The 25,691-nt window shown below is 43.2% G+C and overlaps 1 protein-coding gene across 10 annotated transcripts in view; it reads right to left on the reverse strand.

Moving 5' to 3' along the window:
- The window catches only part of KCNMA1 (potassium calcium-activated channel subfamily M alpha 1), a 719,040-nt gene that overhangs the window by 19,686 nt on the left and 673,663 nt on the right, over positions 1–25,691 (reverse strand). For 5 of the 10 annotated variants that reach the window (XM_080687586.1, XM_080687582.1, XM_080687581.1 and 2 more), the window contains 3 exons: positions 12,098–12,211; positions 11,290–11,370; positions 7,268–7,398 (listed from right to left, as the gene is read on the reverse strand). In XM_080687586.1, the coding sequence (XP_080543712.1) occupies positions 7,268–7,398; positions 11,290–11,370; positions 12,098–12,211 (326 nt within the window). The remainder of the gene's footprint in view (positions 1–7,267; positions 7,399–11,289; positions 11,371–12,097; positions 12,212–25,691) is intronic. The other 5 variants (XM_080687587.1, XM_080687584.1, XM_080687583.1 and 2 more) reach the window with 1 other exon arrangement.

Here is a 25,691-nt window from a genome sequence, read left to right on the forward strand (position 1 = left end):
ACCCCATCCAAGCTAAGCACAGAGGCTATTGCAATTTGGCAAGTCTAATCCTATAAGGCTGTCTCCAGCACCGAACTTCTCCCAGCATAGACACAGCTGATCCTTACAGCCAACTGGCCTGGAGGTCAATTCCTCCCAGTGATACCAACAACAATCAAGACTTAATTACAACAAGGCTGTACACACAGTCCACAAAGGGGTGCACCAAGAGTGTCCACCTCAGGTTAACTGGGGAGGCCGACTCACTGGGCCATATAGGAAACTTAGCACACAAATCTACCCTACCAACTCAGGGAAGCAATGAAAATGCGGCATCAAAGAAACAGATCACAAACGAAAGAAATGGAGGAAAACAAACGACTGGATATAGAATTCAAAACCACGGTTATAAGGCTTTTCAAGAATATCCTAGAAAAGGCCGATAAATATAACGAGACCCTCGAAGATATGAAAAAGGACCAACTAGAAATTAAACATACACTGACTGAAATAAAAAATATTATACAGAGACCCAGAAACAGAATAGAGGAACACAAGAATCAAGTCAAAGAATTGAAATACAAAGAAGCAAAAAACACTCAACCGAAAAAGCAAAAAGCAAAAAAAAAAAAAATCCAAAAAGTTGAAGATAATGTAAGAAGACTCTGGGACAACTTCAAGCGTACCAACATCAGAATTATGGGGGTGCCAGAAGAAGAGAAAGAGCAAGATACTGAAAACCTATTTGAAGAAATAATAACCGAAAACTTCCCCCACCTGGTGAAAGAAATAGACTTACAAGCCCAGGAAGCCCACAGAACCCCAAACAAAAGGAATCCAAAGAGGACCACACCAAGACACATCATCATTAAAATGCCAAGAGCAAAAGACAAAGAGAGAATATTAAAAGCAGCAAGAGAAAAACAGTTAATTACCTACAAGGGAGCACCCATACGACTGTCAGCTGACTTCTCAACAGAAACTATGCAGGCCAGACGGGAGTGGCAAGAAATTTTCAATGTGATGAATAGCAAGAACCTACAACCAAGATTACTCTACCCAGCAAAGCTATCATTCAGAATTGAAGGGCAGATAAAGAGCTTCACAGATAAGAAAAAGCTGAAGGAGTTCATCACCACCAAACCAGTATTATATGAAATGCTGAAAGGTATTCTTAAAGAAGAGGAAGAAGAAAAAAGTAAAGAGAAAAATTATGAACAACAAATACATATCTATCAACAAGCGAACCTAAAAATCAAGTGAATTAAAAACCCGAGGAACAGAATAATCTGGTGAATATAATAGAATCAGGGGCATAGAAAGGGAGTGGAATGATAATTCTCAGGGGGAAAGGGGTATGGGGGGTTCAGGAAGAGACTGGACAAAAATCATACACCTATGGATGAGGACAGTGAGGGGGAGGAAAGGGCAGAAGGTGGGATGGGAACTGGGTGGAGGGGAGCTATGGGGGGAAAAAGGAGAAACAATTGTAATAATCTGAATAAAGATTTATTTTTTTTAAAAAAAGAGTGTGTCACTTTCAAAATTATCACTGAGTATAATTTCAGGGTGGGTTGCAGGGTTTTATAGGTGTCTGTTCAACTCTGTAAGACAGCTCTGGACACAATTCTCTGCCCTCTGAGCTGGCACTGTGTCTGTTCCAGATCTCTGTCCTTGACTTCTCCATGCAGGCATCAAGGAGCAGTGCTGCAGGCAGCACTGCCTGCTATGGCAGAGAATAATGATGCCTTTCTGTGGCAGAGCACTCTGGCTCCTGTTGAGATGCCTCTGTACTCACCTGCAGAGAAGTACTTTGAGCGTTGCATATGGGTGTACTCTGAGTATGCATCAAGGTCTCTGTGATGTGAGTAACTTGGTGGGAAGACAGTGCTTTCCCAGGAAAAGGATGTCCAGATGGTCCAATTGGAAGTCACAAAAACCTTTATGTGACCATTCACAGAGCATAAAGTGGTCTTTCTGCACAGGAAGTGGCTATCTCAGCATCATGCAGTGAACCTGGTGCTAGTACCTCAAAAGCCAATTGTCTAAGACTTTATTCTTGTGGATGTGCCAGCTGAAACAACCTCTCTACCATCGCCTGACCCAGAAGGCACAATTCTCTTCTGGGTTAACAGAAATGCTAGAATTGACAAAACAATTCTAAAGGGAGGACTGTAACATGAGCGTGTGTGTGTGTGTGTGTGTGATGCTGTGCCTCCCAGGCTTTGGTACTGGTGGTCTTTTCTGGGCCTTACCATGGCCATGTCCAGGACACCTGTCCTAGGAGCCTTAGGAGGGATCTTGCCCAGAACCTCCAGCCCGGTCAGACTAGTCTCCAGGGATGCTTTGGGCAGAGGCCTCTTCTATGACATATCCTGTATCACATGGACATCGGGGAGCTTCTGAAAACTGAGGAATTGGGGTCCTGCTCAGTGCCTGGAATCAGGAGACCTATGGAGTCTAAGGAACATGGGAGTCCTTCTTCTAACTACCATGGTCAGGCAACATGGCATCCCTGATATATAGACTGCAGAATTCATCTAGTACGGTTTTAATTCCTTGCTTTGCCATTCAATAACTATAACAATGGAGTTTTTTCTTAACTTTTTGTTCTTTTTTTGTGCCTTGTATTTCTCATCCATATAAAAAGATTTTTTTTTTAAAAAAAAGGACCAAAACCACACACACACATACACACACACACACAAAGGAAACAAACCCAGCTTATAGGATAATGTTAAATGAGATAATTTGTGTAACTTCTTATGCACAATGAACACTCAATAAAAGGTAGTTCATAAAAAGAACAGCCAACAAGCAATGCGACCAATGTAGAAAATCTCCTTCTCTGTGCCTCTGTTCTACTCTCTGATACCAGAGCTGGGCCACATCATATGGCCTCAAAATGTTGATGATTCTCAGATCCTGTAAGTAGACCGAGTAGTGGGCATTGAGGAAACCAACAAATGCTGGGGAAGGGCCATTGATTGCAACCTGGAACTCTGAGCCCGCAGCGCCATCTAGCCGCTCTGTGGATGCCCCTCTGACAGCGTGTCTCCAACACGCCGGAGCATCTTCCTCTTTTTATTTTTTTACAGTATAATTACCGGAGCTTATGTTTCACAGTTAATGCTGTCAAGGCTTTTAAACTAATTGGTCTTTTATAGAAAATTTAACTGAAAATTAACACATCTTTTAATAACATTGCCTTAACTTTAATGGCACTTTGCCTTTCGTTTATAATTGCTCTAAAATTGTCATTTTCCATGTCATAGCTGCCATTTTTTATATTTCCGAGTTTTCATGGCGTGGATTTTATTTTTAGTATTTTTCTTTCATGAGGGATGAGAACTATTTGATTTTTTTTTTCCAACTCTGGGCCTGCCTGGTCCAATGTGACAGAGTGGCATGTTCTGAGCCCAACAGAATGTACTACTGTTTGCCACGCTGACACCACCCCAGCTTTGCTGCCCAGGATGGAGGAGTAATTTGTTAATGGACCTTACTTCACACGGCACTAGGTTAGCTTGGGTTCACCGAGAACTTGGTCTTCTCCATGACACAGTTCAGGGGTTCGGCCCTTAATGCAAGTACAATTAAGAGAGTCAATCATGTGCGTCCAGCTTCCCAAGATCATATTCTAAGGCTGCGGGAGTATCCAAAAGGAGCATCCTCTAACCAAGACTGAAGTGTCTAAGCCCACACTTAAAACTTGACCGGACGTGGCCTTTTGTACTCAGCCTGCGTGGTGTGGCCGATGGCCTGGCCTGTCTGACTGTGTTCTGGTATCCCCCTCCCAGGTCTACCACATTCCAACCACGGTGCTCTTCACCCACCCCCTCAGACAAATAAATCCCAGCTCATCACTGCTCAATCCTCGCCTTTCTTTTGCCTGGGAATACGAGGCTCCCCCGTCTCTTCTGATTTTTCAGTGTCAGTGTCAGAGTTACTGCCTGAGACAGCATGATTCTGACCACTTTGGCTAAAACAGGTCTCCAAACCCACTGAAACTATTTCATGTGCTTCAAATCAGCCATCCCTACCTGATGGTACTCATGTCCTTACTTGGTTACTGCTGCTTGTACTAGAATGAAGGTTGGGACAATGTGAGGGCTGGGTCTTCATCTTTCTTCTTCACTGCCTGGCAGTCAGTAAGCCCAAATGTACTGCTTAATAACAACACGTACATATAGAGCTTGTCATGTGCTAGGTTCTGCACTAATCACTTTACAACCTTATCTCATTGAATCACCTCAACAGTCCCATGACATAGGTACTATTATCACCCCACTTTAAAGATAAGAAAACTGAGGCACAGAGAGGTTAAGGGAATGGAGACGGTAAATTGGGGTGCTGGGAACAGCATCCAAGCAGTTTGGCTCTTGAGTTCATGACTTTTCTTTCTAGGGAGACTCTGGGTGGAACTCAAATCCAGGATGAGGATAGGGGGAAGTGGTAGTAGTGAGGAAAAGAAATCTGAATACCCATGTGCCCATTTCAACTCTAACTACAGAGAGGCTTCCTTTCATACGTGTGTGTGTGTGTGTGTGTGTGTGTGTGTGTGTGTCTGAGCAGCAAGCTGGTGTTCTGAAAAATACAATTTTTAGTTGTGATATTCTTAGAGGCATGAGCCCATAAGCATAGTTATTCCCTCTTGCCACGTGTTTCTGCTGTTGATTTGTAGTAGAAAGCCATGAGGCCATGTCGGCAACATCCCTATCTGTTCCACGATTTCCTGTGATGAATCAAAACATTATTCTTTTAACAAATGAAGCAGTAAGCAGCAGGAGTGGAGTTATGAAGGACAATATTCAGGGGATGTTTAGACACGTGATTAAATGGCAATTCTGGGAGGTGTGCTAGGAAAGGGAGAGCATCATCTAAAGAGACGTGTGTGGATGTTGTGACGCTGCCTGTAAACAAATGCCTGTGATAGACGTTTACCTCTGGCTCCTGCTGCTTGGAGGCGTCTCACTTTCTCAATTTATATTTCTGTCCACCCTGTCTTGGTCCTTGACTCTCTCTCTCTATCTCTCTCTCTCTCTCTCTCCTTTTAATTAATTAGGGTTGGAGTGGAATGCAAATAAATCACAGATAAGATTTTATCAGAAGGTGTAGATCCAGTGCCCCCACCCCCACCCCATGGCCAACATGTGTCCCCTTGGCTGTGTAGAGCTGAAGTTCTCCAGGGCTCAAAACCTGTTTTATTCCTTGGTTTCATGGGTGTAGTGGCCTGTGTCATCACCCAAGGTCCATGCTCAGAAGGGCCCCTCACTTGATTTAATACCCTGCTGCCACCATTTTGAAATTCTTAATAATTTATGCAAAAGTGGCCTTGAAAATTATGTAAGCTAGTCCTGCCTGGCATACTGAATGTCTGGTATGTCAAAACATAAATAATTTTATAAATTTGAATTAAATAATATTTAATAATGTATTTTCAATTCTGAAAATAAAAATAAACAGTTTAATTATCTCCTAGTGAGAACAGCCTTCTATAATCTCTCTAATTAGGATCAGAAGTAAAATGACATTTTCAAAGAACGAATTACAGAAATCTGCTGGAAATGGAATTTGGAGACTAGAAGAACCATTGCAGAGAATACAGTAGTGTAACAAGCATGTCCTCCAGCTTCTATCATTCATTCCAGTCTGCTGAAGGAGGCTGCCCAAACTGAGCCCTACAGCACGAACAGGTAGGAAGGCTGGGCTCAGTATCCTCAGGCCATCAGGAAGATCACAGCCTGGGAAACAAGAGAGCCCTTCCCTGGAGACCACTTCCTTTCCTTCTTGGCTTGGAAAGTGGTGGTATGGCATGGAGCCCAGTCAGCCTTAATTCAGATGAATGCTGTTTTATAATTATTTTTAAATCCATAATCTGATTTTTAACTCAGATATACTTGCAGTTGGACCACATTCAGCAATATACAATAACCTAAATAAGTCTTAAAAAGCTTTATATTTTTTCTTTCTTCAAATAGAGGTCCTTCTGGGATAGTCTTTGATGAATAGATGAGAATAATGCATAATTAGCATATCAGTTGTATAACATGTTCAGGAGAATAGCCTTCTTAAGCTCTTTAAGAAATGTATGTGTATAAAACCTCTCTGAGTTATGTTTATGATCTTAATGTGTTCAATAAAACTCTTTTTCATGGATTCTCCAAAGGTCAGTGTTTATCCAGCCTATGTCTCCATTTTCAAAAATTACAAATTTGAGAATTCCAAAATATAGAGCCTTTTCTATATAATAAATAAAGACACTCAGTGGGAACATGTCACAGTCCACAGGTTATGATCCATTCAAATGTCTGCTTTTATAGTTCAGGATGGCTCCATTAGCTGGGACCTATTTTTCAATTGTTCTTTACTTTTAGTCTCAAAAGTGAATAAAACAATGCACATCAAGTTATAGAGAAACTAAAGATGCTTTTGGTCCCTCCGCTCTCTGCCACCACTCCAGTCCTTCCCTGCCACAAAAAAACAGTTGAGGCCTGCCTCTCATGCCAGGTCCTTATGCCTGGTCCTCATGCACAACTTACGTCTCAGTGACTGGCACTGACCTAGGAGTCACCCTTGACACTTTGTTCTCTTCATATTCAGTCTATTCCCAAGTCCTTTCAATTTTACCAACAAACATCACTGAAATCTACACAACTCCCTCCTCTCTGCAGCCCTATTCTAATCTGAGCTATGGGAACCTCCTTCTCAGACTTCCTGCTGCCTCCTGAACCATCCTCCACACCCCAGCCCAGGCAGTCCCCTTAGAATGTAAACTTGATCACAACACTTTCCAGCTCCAAACCCTTCGATGCCTCCTCATCGCTCTTTAAATAAAAAGACCATCGGGCTTGGTGGCTCAGTTGGTTGAGCATCATCCCCTGCTGCCAAAGGTTGCTGGTTCAATTCCTGTTCAGGGCACATACCTGGGTTGCAGGTTTGATCCCCAGTTGGGGCACATATGGAAGGCACCCCAAGGCCTTTACATTTGCTTTCCTCTTTAGGGGATACTGTTCCCATAAAATCTCCCCTCTTTATTGCTCAGATTTTGATATAAAATGTGTATTATTTCTTTATGGAATCTCTCTCCGACCCTGAAACCAGGTCAAGTGCTCACCTATATTTATTCATAGCCTTCCTTGAACCTTCAAGAATTTGAATCAACATTTATGTGTTTGATAATTTGATGAATGTCGGGATCCCCTTCCAGGCTCCCCGGCTGCTCACGCTCCAGCCCCGCACCCCCTCATTTGGGAGATCTCCACTCCTGGATCCCACACCCACTCACCGCACTCATGAGAGAGTCCAGGACGCTGACGGCAAATGCTGTCCCACAGGCAAATGGCTGCGTGAGGTACAGTTCTGTGTCGGGGTCATCGTCATCATCTTGGTCCAGAAACTGAACATTAGTATCATTCACTAGAAAAAGCATAAATAAGAATTAGCTTAAAAAAACTACACACGGTCAGCAAAACCAGAGGAAGAGCAGGCTAGTGGTTTAGAAACAACGAGGTCACTGGAAAGGAAAGCATGGGAGAAGCTGTGGATGGGTCTGGGGGTGGAGCCGTGGGACTCAAGGGACTGCTCCTCCTGACTGTTCCAGTTTTCGAGGCCCGGAGGGCAATGCATTCAAGCAGGCTTGCCCATGGAAGGCTGCGGGAGGACTAGCGGACAGTGCTGGTCAGTACTTTGGTATAGTTTTAGAATCATGACCGAAAAACACCCTGCAGTGTTTTTTGGTAGCCAAGCCCTTTGAGAGACGGACATATTTCAAGGATGAGTAGCCAGGATAAGCCATGCTGGATGGTAAGTTTAGCCACAAGGAAAAGAAAGCAACCTATTAAGAGTGAAGAGCAATTCACTGGGAGCACAGCAGAGGCAAAGAGCAAAGAATTCACCCGCAGGCAGGCACAACCCACACCTTGCCCCGAGATCCGCCTGGGTAGTGGCTGGTGTCACCAGCCCTGAATTTGGGGGACACCCCACAAGCCATGCTAATACAAAGGTGACCCCACATGGGGTGTTTGCCGGCTGCCTCCAGCAAGCAGCTGACAGAGACTTGCTCTGTATCTGAGGCGCCTGGGATGCCCACGTTCTCCCTTGCCTCTCCTAAACAGCTGTCTTTCCTGCACTTCAGCTTCTGCAGCCCTGGGTGCTGTGTTTTATTCTGTCTGAGGATTCCTCAAGGACTCTTCCAGCACGTGCGTGCAGACTGATTGGCTGTGTCACTGAGATGCCATTAACTTATTAAAAATTGAATGACAAATTAATTTCCATTCCCATCTTGACTTCAATGATCAGTTTTGCAGAGCAAGTAACAGTGGGGGAAAGACCGTGGTGGGGGAAGAGAGCACTCGTAATTTCTAGAAAAATTATTGTGCTTTTAGAAAAAGAATAGATTCAATTTCTTTTTTCTGATTCCTTTCTAAAGTATCAGCAGCTAATTCTCTTTCCTAGAGTAGTTTTTCCCCAAAAGTAACATTTTGGGTAACAATTTTTTTCTAACTTTTGTTTATGTATTGTATGAATCAGAATAAATGATAATAGGATCGAAAGCTAGGCACGGAATTATGTTTAAATGACACTTTCCCTAGAGAAAGATTCTAAGGGGGAGAAATCTTGGCTCTGGTCTTCCTCAGTTTATCACATCCGGGTCCTCATTGTCTCAGCAGCACTGAGTCACAGGCTCGTGGGTGAAAGTGCAAGACGCAGGGTCTGACAAGCAGGCTTTAGGTTCAGGCTCTGCACTAACTCCCTCTGTAGATCATCACTGCACACCTCAGTTTATCCCTCTGCAGATGGGGCATGACAGCCCCTCTTGTGAGGTTTCCAGGGCACCACTATGCTTGGCCCAGCATCTTGACAGATGTCAGCTGCTCTCAGAATCGCCTTTCTGACACTAAACCTTCAGTCCACCCCTTATGTCTGGAAATCCCCAGCTTTCAGAAGCTCATAAGGCCTACTCATGGATCCTACCAGGGTCAACTCATAGCTCCTTCCCTCCCTCCATATACCCGCAAGCATGCTGTGGGTTGGCCACTGTTGAGTCTTCCTACTTTGTGAATCAGAAAATGTGACCTGGGACAACATGCAGAGGATGTGGTTTTAATTATTTATAATAGCTCAGGAGGGAGTGTGTATGGACACCCCAAAAGGAGAAGCGTTGGTTACCTCTTTTCATGATAATGAAGAAGGGCTGGTACTAGACTTAGAGGGGAAGTAGACAAAGCAGGGAGAGGTGAGTCTAAATTTTCAGTGAGCGGGGTTTGAGTCACTGGTAACAGACATTAGGGTGTGAGCCAGGGTTCAGTGAAAATCCTGTGCACTGTTCTGGGGTACCCAGTCTCAGGAGGAGGACAGCCAGTGTGACCTTCATCCTATGTTACAGAACAGTCATTTATGCAGGTGCTAAGAGGTGTTTAAAACAATCACTCCAATAGGTACAAGGTCAAATACAACTGGGAAACAGGCAGGTTGAACAGTTTTAAAATGGTCCTTCCTGTGGGACTTCTAGGGGACTTGGACTCACCAACATCAATTGGAACTCTCCAAATGGGGGATGACTGGAATATACTACACAATTTTAAAAACTTGTTTGACCTTGGCATCCTCTGTGGTTTTCAAAGTGCATTTTGCTGGCTTGGAGTACGCAGAACACATCTCAAAACATGTAGTAGGCAAATAGTAAATATTTGTGGGGACTGGGGAGGTGAGGTGGTCAGAGAACGATTGTATGATTGCCCAAGGTGGTCTGACTTTAAGCCCGAAAAATCAGGCTTAAAGTCGAAGGCACCGGCAATAGGCATCATGGGAACATGGAAAGTTCTCTGAGCTAATGGAAGACATCTGGTGAGGACAAAAGCCTCAGGAGACTCAATGATGCTCATTGAGGGCCTGAATTGTTGCCTCAGATTTGGGGCACCAAGCTGTTTCTTTTCTCTTCTACTAATCACAGGTCAAGATGTCCTAGCTAGCTGGCAGCACATGAGTTCCAAATGGGAAAAGCAATTCCTAAGTGAGAATTCTGAAATGCTCTGAAGGCTTCTGAGATGGACACATTTGCATGGATTTTCCAACCAGAGGTCGGGCCTGCAGGAGCTCCTTGGCTCTCTGACAACACTAAGATTTGGGGCAGAGCATTCCTGAAACTGAGGCTCTCAGCCAACTTCTCTAAACATGAAAAAGACACCTCTTCCACTGGTGGAAACAAAAAATAGTGTGATACTCCTCGACCCGAGCGAATTTGTCCTGATAAATAGCTACATCTACAATAATGTGGTGCTGAGCAGTGGAAAATTTATTCCTTAGTTCCTAGACACCTTGCAAGCAAGATTACTGTGTTAAAAGCTGCTCTTTTATTTTGAAATATATTTGGGGGCCAAGAAAATGGCATGTTAGTTTCATTTGTGAGTCATTTGAAGGCAGGTGCTCCCACCTCTCTGTCCAGCCCTCCGCTGAGCAGCACTTTTGCTGTCTCTATTTAGAAGATCAATCCCCAGTTTTGAGACCTGCTGCTGATGGGTGCCTTTCAGAGGAATTAACCAAGTCATGGGCACCCATGGAAGGGCTCGACAAATGCAGTCATGACCCGGCCCTTCGTCTTCCTGGTGAGTCCACTCTGAATCTCCTAGAGCAGGTTCTGGGCCAGCAGGGAGCGGTCAGGGCTGTGCCCCCCATGCTGCTAACCTCATTCTTGGCACCATTCCTGAAATCTGCTTTGGAAAGAAAAGGTCCCCTAGGAGCCTGTTGCTTTTATAGCTTCAGAACCAGAGCTTCTGAGAAAAGGCCTAGTACGAAAAAAAGGCAAATAAAGTCAGAATAAAGGAAAATAAACAGCTGGAGGGAAGGCACTATCTTAGGTTTCTTATCTTAAAATTTTTATATTTTTCCTTTGACTTCCTCCGAGAGCTGTGAAGACATGTCAGTCAAGCTGACAGTGTGTTGGAAGAGGAGTATAAGGGAGAAGGCGGGAGAGCAGGGAGACATGTGGAAAAGAAAAAAAAAAAAAACAAAAAACACAAGGCCCAAGCCAAAGAAAATGCATTAGAGCAAAGATGCTTTGAAAACAACTGCCAGGTCAGATGGGTGTGATCAAAGGTTCCCTGGTGCCGTGTGGGGGGAAATCATTAAGAAAGGCCAGAACAAGACAGTCGATTCCAACCAGAGCCACAAATAAAATGCATTCAAAGCAGTGCCATGGGGTAGCCTTTCTGTTACAGCCGGCGAAATAAAAAACAAGCTGATGATGGCTGGGAACACCAACAACAGAACAAAAGAGATACTGATGTAAAGGAAAACAGTGCTTCTTACCCAGTTCAGTTATCATTAGAATGTGCGTCCCACTGTTTTTTTCCTGATTGACTGATACCAAAGGCAACTTGCCAGGTTTAGCTAATTGGATACAGCATTTAAGGGTTGGGGAAAGGGAGTGGAGGAAAGTACAGAAAAAGAAGAGAGTGAGGGAATAACAGAGGAAACATTCTAAAGTAAAGGGACCCGGGACCTGGACCATAGGTAGGTAGCATTTATAGTGGAAGCTGGGAGTGTCATGGCCAGGTGAAAAGTGGGATTCTACTGGCCAACAATCGTGGCCCTCAAAACCCCATCAGTTTTGGACGCGAGTGGCATTCACTGAAAATGGCCTTTGTCTGAGAAGTCCAGTTAGGACAGATTAAATGTAGTGTTATGATGCATTAGGCCAACACTTCTCCCCAGTTTTCCAAATGGGATTTGCTTAGAGCTGGAACTTCGTGGTTCTGACTATAGGAGCTGTCCAGAGGTGCTTCCCATGAACATTACCAAGAGTCCATGGGCTATGCCTTTCCTTCCTTCTTCTCCCTGCCCTGATTTATGCCCCAATTTAAAATCCATCATCACATATTCCTTTGAAAACAGTGCCCAGATGAAGGAAACTGTCTATTCATATCAGAGGAAACAGATCAGTTTTGCCTTTTGCTAATCTGATATTTCTACACTTGCTTTCTTCAATCTCCTCTAAACAAATTCCACTAGAATCTACTATCTTGAAGGAGCTAATAAAACAGGCCAAAATCCTCTTATCTGACATGGTTGGAAGAGAGAACCAAAAAGGCTGCCCATGGCTGCCGTTCACCCCTACCTAGTTCAGTGATGATGGGGATGTTGACCCCAGTTGTGATGGATGGCTGACGTAACATCCCGTGCACTGGGCTGTTGTCTGGCGAGGTTCTGTCCATTCCCGGAGGTGTGAACCCTGGTAGGAAGTAAAAAGAGAAGGGAGAAAATTCAGTTTTGTGGAAAATTTAGAAATAATGAGAGTTCACGGTATATACACAATAAAAAAAAAGTAGCATATGCATTATTTATAGGTCAACAATTAGCACTCCCAGGATAAACTCTGATGAATTGTTTTTAGAAGAACAAAGTAGGAAACTGTTGGAAATAATTGTAGCCCACTTTGATAGTTCTCTAAAAACCAGTCTCTACAACAATTGTTGATCTTGCTCACAGAGTTTTGTTCCCCTCTCCATGCAGGCACACGTGAGAATTATACCCAAGGGCCTCCTTGAAGTTAGATGTGACCAGGCAACATAGGAAATGTTATGACCCACGAAAAGTGAACAGAACCATGCATATCATCACTTCTGGTACAAATCAACCCACCGCCTCTCCTCCTAGACCATGGCAACTGTAGAGAAGGATGGGAAGCAGCTCTGGACAGCAGCCCAGACCCACAAAGCATTCTGAGTGAGGGAACAAGCAATCTGTATTGCTTTAAGACACTGAGATTTGTTTGTTGTCAGCACAGCATGACCTGACCTATCTTGTTATCATAAACCCATTGATTGCTTATTCTCTTGCCAGGGAGGCTTACCTAGGTTTTTGACACAGTTCTGGCCAAGGGGAAGTGGATGAGAATCTGTTTGGGGGCTTTTAGGGGTTGTTTCCTCGCTCTTAAAAAGAATCATGTAGAAAGAGAGATTCTCTTTTAATCCACTGGACACTGCTTTTGTGCCTGCAGTGCCTGGAACTGCGGAAGCCAACTCATAATTAGGATGGGCACCAGCTGAGGACAAAGTCAGCTTAATGATATTGGCCGAACTGAAGGATAAAAGACAGAACAACAGGAAAAGCAGTCCTTGAGTTCCTGATGAACCAGCCCTGGAACCCAAACCAACTGACCTCAGGATTTCTTCACACAGGAAATTTCATATATACACTGAGTGGCCAGATTATTATGATCTCTGAACGCATAATAATCTGGCCACTCAGTGTATATCCTATAAAATAAAAGGCTAATATGCAAATTGTCCCCTCGACCAGGAGTTTGACCAGCAAGCAAGCCGGCCAACCACCCATGTCCCCTCCCCTGGCCACTCAGTATACACACAAACACACACACACACACACACACACATATATGTATATATATATACATATATATATGATTATATCTATAGAATAAGATTTCATATAAATTTTATATAAATAAATTATATATAAACTATATACATATCCTAGCTAATAAAAGAGTAACATGCAAATTGACCATCACTCCAAGATACAAGATGGCCGCCCCCATGTGGTCAAAGATGGCTGCCCCCATGTGGACACAAGATGGCCACCACAAGATGGCCTGCAGGGGAGGGCAGTTGTGGGCAGTTAGGAGTGACCAGGCCAGCAGAGGAGGGCAGTTGGGGGAGACCAGGCCAGCAGGGGAGGGCAGTTGTGGGTGATCAAGCAAGCAGGGAGGGCAGTTAGGGGTGACCCAGCTGGCAGAGGAGGGCAGTTGGTGGGGACCAGGCCATCAGGGGAGGGCAGTTGGGGGCAACCAGGACAGCAGGGGAGGGCAGTTGGGGGGGGACCAGGCCTGCAGGGGAGTGCAGTTGGGGGGGGACCAGGCCTGCAGGGAAGGGCAGTTGGGGGGACCCAGGCCTGCAGGGGAGGGCAGTTGGGTGGGAACAGGCCTACAGGAGAGGGCAGTTGTGGGCAATCAGGCAAGCAGGAAGGGCAATTAGAGGTGACCGGAGGGCAACCAGGCCTGCAGGGAGGGCAGTTGGGGGGGCAGTTAGGGGTGACCAGGCCAGCAGGAGAGGGCAGTTGGGGGTGACCAGGCCTGCAGAGGAGGACAGGTAGGGGCAATCGGGCCAGCCAGGGAGCAGTAAAGGCGTAGTTGGCAGGGGAGTGGTTAGTGGGTGATCAGGCTGGCAGGCAGAAACAGTAGGGGCAATCAGGCAGAGGCAGGCAAGCGGTTGGGAGTCAGCAGTCCTGGATTGTGAGAGGGATGTCCGACCGCCTGTTTAGGCCCGATCCCAGTGGGTGGTCGGACATCCCTCAAGGGGTCCCAGATTGGAGAGGGTGCAGGCTGGGCTGAGGGACACCCCCCTCCATGCACAAATTTAGTGCACTGGGCCTCTAGCGTATATATATATATATATATATATATATATATATATATATATATATACATACATACACACATATCTACATATTTATATATGAAATCTCCTGTAGGAAGAAATCCTGAGGTAAGATAGTTTTATATATGTATATATATATGAATATATATATATATATATATATATATATATATATATCCCTTTTGTTTAAGCCAAAATTAGTTGCTTTCTAAAATTAGTTGGGTTTTGTTTTTATACTTGCAACTAAAATCATCCTGACTGATGCATATGCCATTTGCTCAGAGAGGACCCGTGAACTTTCCAGTGTACCTAACACAGATTTCCTAGCATAGAAGTGGGCACAGTGAACTGGAAAGTAGCCTGCTTGGTTTATGATTTTTGTGGTCTGGGTTTCTTTGGGTCTCAGACCCAAATCCCAAGTACATATTAGGATGAGCTTAACCCAGCCACAACTTCAAGATTATTGAGGGTGAGAAATCATCCCAGCTAGGCTGAATGGGTGCCTTTTTAAGGATGTGCACAGATACACGAGACATTAATTTACCTCACACATTCATGCAGTGAAAATTAATTTAACCAAGAGAAGCACGTGGCAAGTGGTACATCAGCTCTGTGCTGGCTGCAAGGCCCCATCCACTCCTCTACCTTAGAGGACAGGCAGACACATTCACTCTGGTTTTTCTTCTTTGCCCTTGAAGGACTGCTATGTGGGCTCATCAGTGAATTAGGGATTTACAGACACAAAGTCACTTGTTAAGTTCCCAAGGACAAAATTCCAAGTAGATTGCGTGACCAGTCTCCCCACTTACTCTGCAATAATGTGACAAGATGGGCTTGACTCTGGCATGATGGTGTATGCAACTCCCTCTCAGGAAGGAAATGACAGGTGCTCAATAACTGCCTGTTTGGGAGGTGCATGATGCACGAAATGCCAGAAAAAGATAAAAGTGTTTGCCTATTTTCTGCTCTTCCATATATAAATGTCATGCTATTGAATGCCATACTGTCAGAAAGAAAAAGTTTTATTTACTTTTCATTCCCTGATTGCATTTAATGTTATTCTTTATATTGACATACTATATACAGGGTAAGTAATTTTCAATTACAGCCTAGTGTCCACTTTTCTGAACTTTGGAATGCGTGTGTCTCAGCCAACCACATAACCAAGAACATGCATGTTGAATGCCAGCTGTTTCCTTGCCCCAGAATAGTGAAGGGAAAACTAAACTGTTTTCATCAGAAGTTTCGTTCAAAAGCGTGAAAAACTGCAAGTGACAGCTGCGCAGATTCAGTGGATGTGACGTTTTTGAATTTCTTCAACTTGACAAGTAAACACCTTAAATCGGCAATGCTATATGCATAATGCATGGCCTGTATTTTGACATCCATCATCAAATGCTGACTTGAGAAAATACGGGTTTGTACGTCAAGCAATAGCACCGTAAAACAGGGAGAAATGTGGGTCCCATAGTATTAGGAAAACTGTATTTCATTACAGAACCTGCAACGAGCCAAAGTGTCCTTTTATTTCATCTTATTTAAAAATCCCATTTGCAGCTGTGAAAAGACTCAATCCCTTTGCATGAAACCTTCATTTAGAAATGACATGCTTGCTTCAAGGGCTTCTTTCATTTTGCTTTCATATTCCATTTTCCCCTTCAGTCACCAAGCCTGGTTCCATTATCATCTGCAAACTGACAAACTATGGTGGGTGTCCAAAGACACCTCTCCATTAAAGGTCCTCTCTCTCCTACGCATGACCCCAAGGACAGGGTGCTTTGGTTGGCAAGAAAACGTCAGCAACTTTAATGTCTCTTTCTCTTTGGATACTTTTCAAGTCACACATTTTTAAGAGCAAAAAGAAAGACGAAAGACATAGACTTCGTCCTCCCCCTCCCCACCTCAGATGTAGAATTGTGTTAAAGATGAACAGAATTTATTAGCATTGTTTCTCTCACACAGGTTCTAATATGGGAACATGGTGGTTGAAATGGCAGATTCCTTAAGTGATCTTAGAGAGAATAAAATTCAGCCACCTTCCATCTGAAGGGATGAGGCAAACCCACCTTTGATGCCACTCGATGTCATCTACCCCATTTGTCAGAGCAGCAGTTGATAAAGGGACAGGTCCAAATTGTGTCCAGGTCTCTGAATGCCTTCCTCCCATTGTTGTTTGCTGCAGTGGACACATCTTTGGTTGAACTTTAATTCTCTCTCCACAGGGACATGGAGTAAACTATAGGGATTCTATACAACTAGAGAAAGCAAAGCTGGGAAACACTCCTTCCACTGATTAAACTAACACTTGGGAAACCAATTTTAGAAACAACCACTTATTTCCCCAGAATAGATGAGTAAAAATGATGACATTGGAGAGATAAAGTGAAAAATTCTCAGTCAAGAAAAGAGTCAAGTTCAGTGATCTACAGCCCTGGCTCTTACTGAGATGGTCTCCGGATTCTTTAAATGTGTTTCCATTGCTCTCTGCTGGTCATGGACATAGGAGGCAAGCTTTGAGCTAAATGTGGCCTGCAAAGAATACCCGATTTCCTTAAATTGAAGACCCCCTCCCTTTCCAATCCCCAGGGGCAGATGTGGCCAGCTTAGGTTATCTGTTCTATTCTTTTGGCAGAGGCATAAATGGGCCCAAGCGGGCCCCTTGCCAAGCATGGTCGCTCCCTATGCTGTATGAGAACTTTAGGCCAGAGACTGGGTTTTCTATTTCTTTAAACTTCCCAGGTTGTCTACAGAATGCCTGGCCAATAGAGAAGAAACAGAGCAGGCTTTACAGTCAAATGTCATGAGTTCAAACTCTGCCTCTTCCACTAATTAGCCGCATAACTGTAAGCATGGCACAAATTTTCTCCAAGCCCCTGATTCTTTGTCTATAAACTGAAATTATGTCCTACATAGGGTAGTTGTGAAGATAACATCAAATAGTGTGCTCAAAACATTTAGTGCAGCCCCGGCCAGTGTTCTCAGTGATTAGAGCGTCAACCCAAGCACTGAAGGGTTTCGGGTTCAATTCCTGGTCAAGGGCACATACCTATATACCGGGGTTCACTCCCGGCCCCCTCTCAGGGCATGTTCAGGAGGCAACCAGTCAATGTGTCTCTCTCATATCAGTGTTTCTCTCTTTCTCTTTGGCTCTCTCTTCCCCCTCCTCCCTTCCATTCTCTCTGAAAAGCAATGGAAAAAATATCCTCATGTGAGGATTAACAAAAAATAAAAAAGTAAAAACATTTAGTGCAATGCTTGCTATAAAGCAAGTACTCAAAAATGTTGACTACTGATGTTAATATTTTACTAGATACGCGATAAATATTTGTGGATAGGCACAGCATCTCTCACCACCCCTTCTCTATAGATAAGAAACTGAGGTGGCTTTTGTTTTTAAGGACAAGGATGCTCAGTCAACTTTATTAGAGAGGGGAAACCTCTCTAGCCAAAGAGCCATACAGCATCAAGCATGTGGTTCTCATCGGTTTTTGTTTTGTATTTTATTCATTATTTACTTATTTATTTATTTTGAGAGAAAGAGAGAGAGAGAGAGAGAGAGAGAGAGAGAGAGAGAGAGAGACATCAGCCACCTTCAGCATGCCCCCTACTAGAGATCGAGCCAGCAACTTGACCTGTGCCCTGACCGGGAATCAAACCGGCAACATTTTGGTGCATGGGCGAAGCCCAAACAATTGAGCCACACAGGCCATGGTGGATAGATTTTTTTTATAAGGAATTTTCACATAGAGAAAATCATGGGAAATTAATGGAAATGCAATAAGCAATGTGATAAAAATATAGCCCAAAATATGTAAGAAAGGAGGGTTTCAGAAACGGGGACAGCTAGGATTTTCTTTAAGTATTTTGAAGAATGTATAAAAGGTTCTTACTTACTTATAGCAGCCCCAGCACCTCTCTGGAGTGTTTTATTTTAGACCTAATCTTCCACTTCCCATTTCCACATAGGCTATGCCAGGGCTAGAGGCTCTCAGCCTCTGCCAGGGAAATTACTGGAAGGTTAAGTGACCTTTAGTTAAATTAGACAAGGAAGTTTCAGGATGGCTTTGAATTAAAGAATTTAATACAAACACTTGACCTGTTCCTAAGAAGTGCAAGGAGAAGAGACACTGGAATAAGGAGATCATCAAGGTTTCATTTTTATTAATTGTTTTGGGTACTCGCTGCACCCACGCACACAGGCACAGCATCTACCCGGCACCATGTGGTTGCAAGCAGAAAAAGACAAGATCTATTGCAGAATGGTTAGAAAAGGGTGCTGGGGAAATGTAGGCATGAGTGCACTAGAAAAGAAGAAGACTCAATGTCAAGGAAAGACAACAGTGTCCTAGATCTAGATGAAGATAATTGAGAATTAAGACGGTGGGCCTAAATATAAGCTCGAGAAAAAAAAAAAATAGCTAACATTTATTGAATGACCACTATGTACTAAATTCTGCTCATATAATAACTTTAGTTTTCAAAACCATCCTATGTAGATAATACTATTTTACAGATGAGGAAACTGAAGCACAGAGAAGGTAAGCAATTTGCTCCAGGGCAAATGCAGAGATGAGCAGATCTCAGATTTAAACCCAGGTACATTGTCTTCAGAGACTCCTCTCAGCCTCCACACCAATGGTCCTTCTTATTAAGGGACAGAGCTGTACTAAGAGATTTTTCATGAGCCAAGCTCATTTATTCCTAACAACCCTATGAGTGTAGCGATTGAAAATATTCTCATTTTGTAGATAATAAAAATAAAATCCCTAGCAGTCTGATAACTTCATCAAGCATACCCAGGTGGTAAGTAGCTGGTGTCCGATGTCAGAGCCTACATATAACAGCATTCCATGCTCCCTGCCCTCTGCATGTGATGGTCTCTCCCTCCACCCTGGCAGGCAGGTTTGAGGCCAAAGCTAGTATTATTCTTACATTGTTTTCACTGTTAAAGAATAAATAGATCACAACGGGAACCCACTGTAGTTATGCTGAACTTGCTTTGGAATCATAGCACTCACAACTCAGCACATATAATAAATGCTTTATTACAGTACTTCTCCATAGAGGAAAACACAAAGTACTTTCTAAATCTTCCCTAGTTAAGTCCCAAAGCCCTTCCAGGGAGAGAGAGATGAACATTCTTATCAATCATGTCCCCTAGAATAGATGGAGAAATGAAGGTAAGTGCCTCCCCCACCCCCAAAGATTTAACATAAAGGAATTGGTTCAAAGTGTGGGCCGAATTATCTTTTATCATGTGCATATAAATGATGGTTAGAAATCCATATGCTATGTTAAACTAGGGAAATAAATTAAGCCTAGTCATCTAGGTTTGCTGAGACAGGTATTCAATATGACGTTGTAAAAGGGAAAGATCACCGTTAAAAATGATCTATAAAGACATCTTAAAATCAAGAGAAACATCTCATATTACATCATCTATGAGATGAATTAAATTTCCTCTTAATGCCAGGGAAAGCCAAATGTCAGATGAAGTGAAGATCAATAAAAATATTTTGATAAGTAAGTGCAACAATACTATTTAACACATGATTGGCAACTGCTAAAACATAAATTATCCAAATTTCCCATTGCTGCTTATGGGAAAATTATGCAGATTAGAACTTGATTAGGCTTATATCATGAGACTAAATTTGGACTTTTAATCTATTAAGCTCCAATAAATGAGGCATTTGAATAGCTCCCCTGAGCAAGCACAGTAATAGCCACAGCAGTCATTCGGCTGTACATATTCCAACACATTCTTCAGCCCCTGAAGTAAAGAAAATGCCATGTATACAAGCACAACCGCTTCCTAACGTGTGGGGGGAACTCCATGTGCACAGGATCAGTCTGGGGAGTAGATTCATGGAAAAGTCCGCAGGAGAAACCTGGCGAAGGGAAGAACTCAGCTGAACCTTCAAGGTGTTTTCATAGTTTTCAGTGGCTTTGCCGTTTGGGGTCCTGAGTTATGAAGGTCAGGCAGCTGACCAGTATTGACTCAATAAAAAATGATTACTTACCAATGAAGCAGCTTCTCCTGACACTGCCCAACTGACCACTTTCCACTTGGAGACCAAGGTTGAAGGAGCCCCCGACAGGGTGACAGAGGTCAAAGTCAGGGAGGGAAGAAGGGGGAACTCCTCTGCCAATTTCAACTGTGTTTTCTGCTTTCTTCAAAGTAACTCACGTGCCTGGAGCTGACAGCTGTCCCCACCCAGAGCCTAAGGACAGTGCCTCTTTGCCAATCACTCATGTTAGAAATGTAAGAGATTTGGGAATCCCAGAATCAACTGCTCCGTTTTAGAGATGAAGAAACTGAAGCTCACAGCACAGAAGTGATTGTATCCAAGGTCATAGAACCAGAATGGGCTCACTGGCTGTTATCTGTTCCTCTTCAACTCCTTCCACAGTGTTTGGTGGTAGTGATGGTGGGGGCACAACCCTGTGCTGCCCTGGCCACAGAATGGTAACATGAAGCCAGACAGCCTGACTTCACTGAGTCAGCAAGATGGTCCCCAGTATCCTGGCTACATGACTCGTTTAGAGATGGGCCTTAACCCAAGCTGGGGCCAATCTGTGTTCTCCCCAGGACACTATGAAAAAGATGCTTTGGATGCAAAGCCAGAAGGATGTAAGAATGGGGCTAGTGGTGACCATGGATGGGGCAAGTAATTCAAGAGGGGAAGAGAATGGCACAGATTTCTGATACCATCCAACCTCCTGGGCCAAATGTGCCCGCTTTTTATTTAAGCCTTGTTGAGTTGGATTTCTATCTCTTGCAACCAAATTCCCTCAGTAATACAGTAACTGAGAAAAATCTCCGTTCTTGGTGAAATGGCGCATGCAGGTCTTATTTTCTGCTGAAACAAGTGACTGACTAACTGTATCTTCATCCAAGGATTTTGTTCATTTCCAATGGCCAGTGACAAGATGTGGGTCAATACCCTGGCCTTCAACTTCTTCTATTTACAATAAGTAACATTGATATTTTTTAATAGTTCTTTATTCTAGAGACTATATTTGAGGAATGCTTTGGAAAGATGGCTCTGCCTACTGAGTAAAGGACCTCATCTTTTTTAGAATTTGCATTTGGGGTCTGAGCTAAACTAAACAAAGTTGTCTATAGCTATTTGCTCATTAAATTTCATAAGATACATTTAGCACTTAGACAAGTCTCACACACATGGAACAAATATATTTGCAAGAGTCTCCAAGCAGACAATCTCTTTCCTTATGATAAACTTAAAGGGCTTACTGTATCTCAGAGGGGTCAGAGGATGGAAAGAAGGAAGGAAGGAAGGAAAGAAGGAAGGAAATCACAACTTAAACACAGCTAAGACTACAGATTTGGAAAAAAATATGAAAACTAATATTCACCTGCTCTAATGTCTTCCCCAAGGTGTCAGAGTGAATCTTCCACAACTTCTCAATTGCTTTCTATCCCTCCTAATTCATCTTACAACTTGAAAATAAGACACACTTTGACAATAAGAATCAAATAACTTAAAATTTTACATACCCTTTGGCTTAATCTATTTCACATCTGAAAAGATGCGTACAGCCACAGTTTCCCTCTATTAAAGATCTGATTACTGTGTTCTTCATTTGTGCTTATTAAATAACAATGTTAAATTGAAAACACATAAATGTTTAGTTTTAGGAACGAATTGTTAAGTATGCATCCACTAAAGACACAGAAAAACATTTAATGACATGAATAAATGGTCATAATAAACTATTTGTGGAAACACACAGGTCACATACTAATATGAATGATTCATTTTGAGGGGTAAAGTGTCTAAATATACAGAAACAAAACTATTGTGTCAACTTCTCATGTCTAAGTGATAAAATGATAGGAAATATAAATTTTCTAAAATTAATGTTTTATTTGTGCAATTAGAAAAAAATACCAAAATTATCCTATATAATAAAAGCCTAATATGCTAAGTGTCCCACTGTTCGACCATTCGATAAGTTGCTATGACACACACTGACCACCAGGGGGCAGACGCTCCAACTGGTAGGTTGGCTTGCTGCTGGGGTCCAGACTATCAGGACTGGTGAGATGGGCCTGACACGCCCTGGAGCCCTCCTGTGGTCCCTCCCTGAGGCCCCGATCATGCACCGGTGGGGTCCGTTGGCCTGGCCTGCACCCTCTTGCAATCTGGGACCCCTCAGGGGATGTTGGAGAGCCTGTTTCGGCCTGATCCCCACAGGCCAGGCAGAGGGACCCCACCGGTGCACAAATCCATGCACCAGGCCTCTAGTAAACTAATAAAAGAAAAAAAACTGAAACTTTAAAGCCTTGTGTTATCTTCACGGCCGACAGCAGCTGGTTGACATGGTGAATGGACTCACCTTGTTGAGCTGTCAGGATCCTAAAGGTCATTAGATAACCACTTTCTTTGGGAGTTGGGGAAACTGAGGTTCTAGGATGGAAGTGAGCAGCCAACAGTTACAGATTAAGAGACTTTAGAAGAATAGGGCCAGCCCTAGCTAGTTTGGCTCAGTGGATAGAGCATCAGACTGTGGACTGAAGCGTTCTGGGTTTGATTCCAGTCAAGGACACATACCTCAATTGCAGGCTTGGTCGCATGAGGGAGGCAACCAATTGATGTGTCTCTGTCACATCGATGTTTCTCTCTTTCTATCTCTCCCCCTCCCTTCCACTCTGTCTAAAAATCAATGGGAAAAATATCCTTGGGTGAAGATTAAAAAAAAAAAAAAGAAAGAAAAGAAAAGAAGAACAAGGCTATAAGAAAGTTTACAGGGTTACCAGTTCTCTACTACTGCAACTTCCCACCACGTCATAAGAGCTGCTTAATCTCAGAGCAAAGGTGCTGAGTATTCATGTGACTTTAAAGATCCCTAAAAACCCACAATGCTCCACGCACATGGCTGAGCAGAGGGAAATGAGATCTGGGTTTCAACACAGGAGAGTGGCCCTTGCTGATTCTCATCCCTATTCCTACCACGCCTTACCCACTCTTCCCCACTCTCCCCACTTCCCTTTCAACCCAGCCCCTGCCCCCCTTCACCTCCTCCAGGAAGACCGCCTGGTCTAACTTGACCCCTGTAAGTTACTCATGATGATGCCATCCTTTGCACTTTCCCATTCCCTTTATTCACTATTTTAAACCGTATGGATTACTACTAATGACGTAGTAATTACTAGATACCACTTTTAATGTTTTCAAAGCATCTTTAATGTTCTCTCTTTTAAAATCTGCATACCTGTTGGATTCTTAATTTCAATATGGCATGGAGTATGTCTTTTCTTTATTATTATTACTAATTCTTCATTCCTGTCCTGGACTCTCCCCCTCCTTGCTGGCACCACAAGAGGACAAAGGCCTCTAATGCCGGGTCTCTTCTTTTATGCTGGATCACATTTCCAGTAAACTAGGGGTGCACTGTGCCAGGGAAAAGGTAGACATACACAGCGCAAGACAGTGATATGAAGTGGATGCTAATAAAACACATAGAAACCTCCCTCATGCTGCCAAGACTATATACCATTTTGTTTCCATTACATCAATTTTTTTCTCCCCCTTTTGTGAGCATTAATCAAAGAAATGCAAAGAGCTCATTAAAGTGATAGATTGACTGAAAATGTAACCACCTTTACATTATAAACAGTTTCTTTATGTTCTCGGTGCCATGGGCTTTGTTTTTCAGCATTTGTCATGTACTTCAAATGTCCTTTTACATCTGAAACACTCAATGCCAAATGGGCCCAAGTTGTTTGGTTTAGTACGGACCAATGGCCAGTGTAGCAAGAAGGAGAGCTATGAAATCACAAGCAAAGGAAAACATCCATATCTTAAGTGCACAGAAAATTAAGTAGTTGCAAAAGATGGATTTTCCAAATGATCCAAGGCATTGCTGTGCAGGTCAGGAAAGCAGATTCCATCACCGGCAGCATTGGGCCAGCTGTCTCTGAAACGCTCTCAGACAGCGCCTCGCAGAAATAGCAGCCCAGCTTCCAAACATGTGATAGTCCTTTAAAATAGAGCACTGAATTTTCTCTTTTAAGTTTTAAAGGCTTTCTTGCGTATATGTTTATGCTGGCAGATGACTATATAACTATAATCTTGGATCTTGGGGGTCAGGCAGTCACACACACACACACACACACACACACACACACACACACACTTTTATTAAAAGAAGAGGCTGATCGGCGCTAGCTTGATTTTGAGCAACTCTGTTTACTCCATGATCAATATCTTCGGACCACAACCTGAAATGAGCCATAACGTCACGGTTAAGAACTCGAATGCTAGAGCTAGACTCCCCGAGATTGACTGCTGCTTTTTTTCAGTTGCTAGTGTTGTGATCTGGGGCAATTTACTTAAATTCTGTGTCTCCATCTCCTCATCTGTAAAATGGAAGAGTAACATGTCATGAAGATTAAGTAATAATACAGGTAAACTGCTTACCGCAATGCCTGGCACTTTAAAAGTAACTTATTTACAATGATGAAGACAATGACAATGATGATGATGATCATGATGATGATGACAATAGACTTGTAATGCTGACAGAGAAACAGAGAATCAAAAGACATGGGTTTTAGCACTAATTCCTTGTGAAAATTTAGGGGGAATCACTGTCTTATTCAAACTCGGTTTTCTCATCTGTAAAATTGAGGCAGACAAGCAATGCCCCAGTCCCTTCTGGATCCAAAAACTTTATCATCCCAATTCTGGGGCATCATATATAATATTGCAACCATAATAACTCTGGGTTTCATCACTCAATATTCAGGAATGACCTCATGTCACCCATGGGATTGTGTGTTTGTTTGTTTTTAAAGAAATGAAAGACACAAGCCCTCTCTTGCAGTACCCTGGCACACAGTCTGCATCAACAAACACACCAATATATGTACACAAGCGACACACACTAATGCCCTGCACCATGACAACCCTGCAGCTTACGTATTACAACTCAAGGCATGACATCATATCTACTCTCAGGAGTAGCCCATAACACGTGCTCCTCCCTCCAGGAGCCCTCATCCACTCCACTCACTAACAAGACAGTTTGGGTTCAAATCCTGCTGGGTGAACATAGTCCTGGCAACTGCTCTGGTCCTCAGTTTCTTCGTCTGTAAAATTGGGATGACTCTAAGGTCCATTTCGGCTCTGAAATTTATGTCCCCTTGATGATGCCAAGTTTTTTTTAAGTAAGCTGGTACAGAATAAACTAGCAAAGAGAATCAAGAGGGTCTCTTCAGAGGCTCTACTGCAGACCTTGCCTTTCAATTCAATTTTATACCTTTGCCCAGAGAATGAATGAGAC

Source organism: Plecotus auritus (assembly GCF_963455305.1).
Source record: "Plecotus auritus genome assembly, chromosome: 9".
In the NCBI taxonomy this organism is placed as follows: domain Eukaryota; kingdom Metazoa; phylum Chordata; class Mammalia; order Chiroptera; family Vespertilionidae; genus Plecotus; species Plecotus auritus.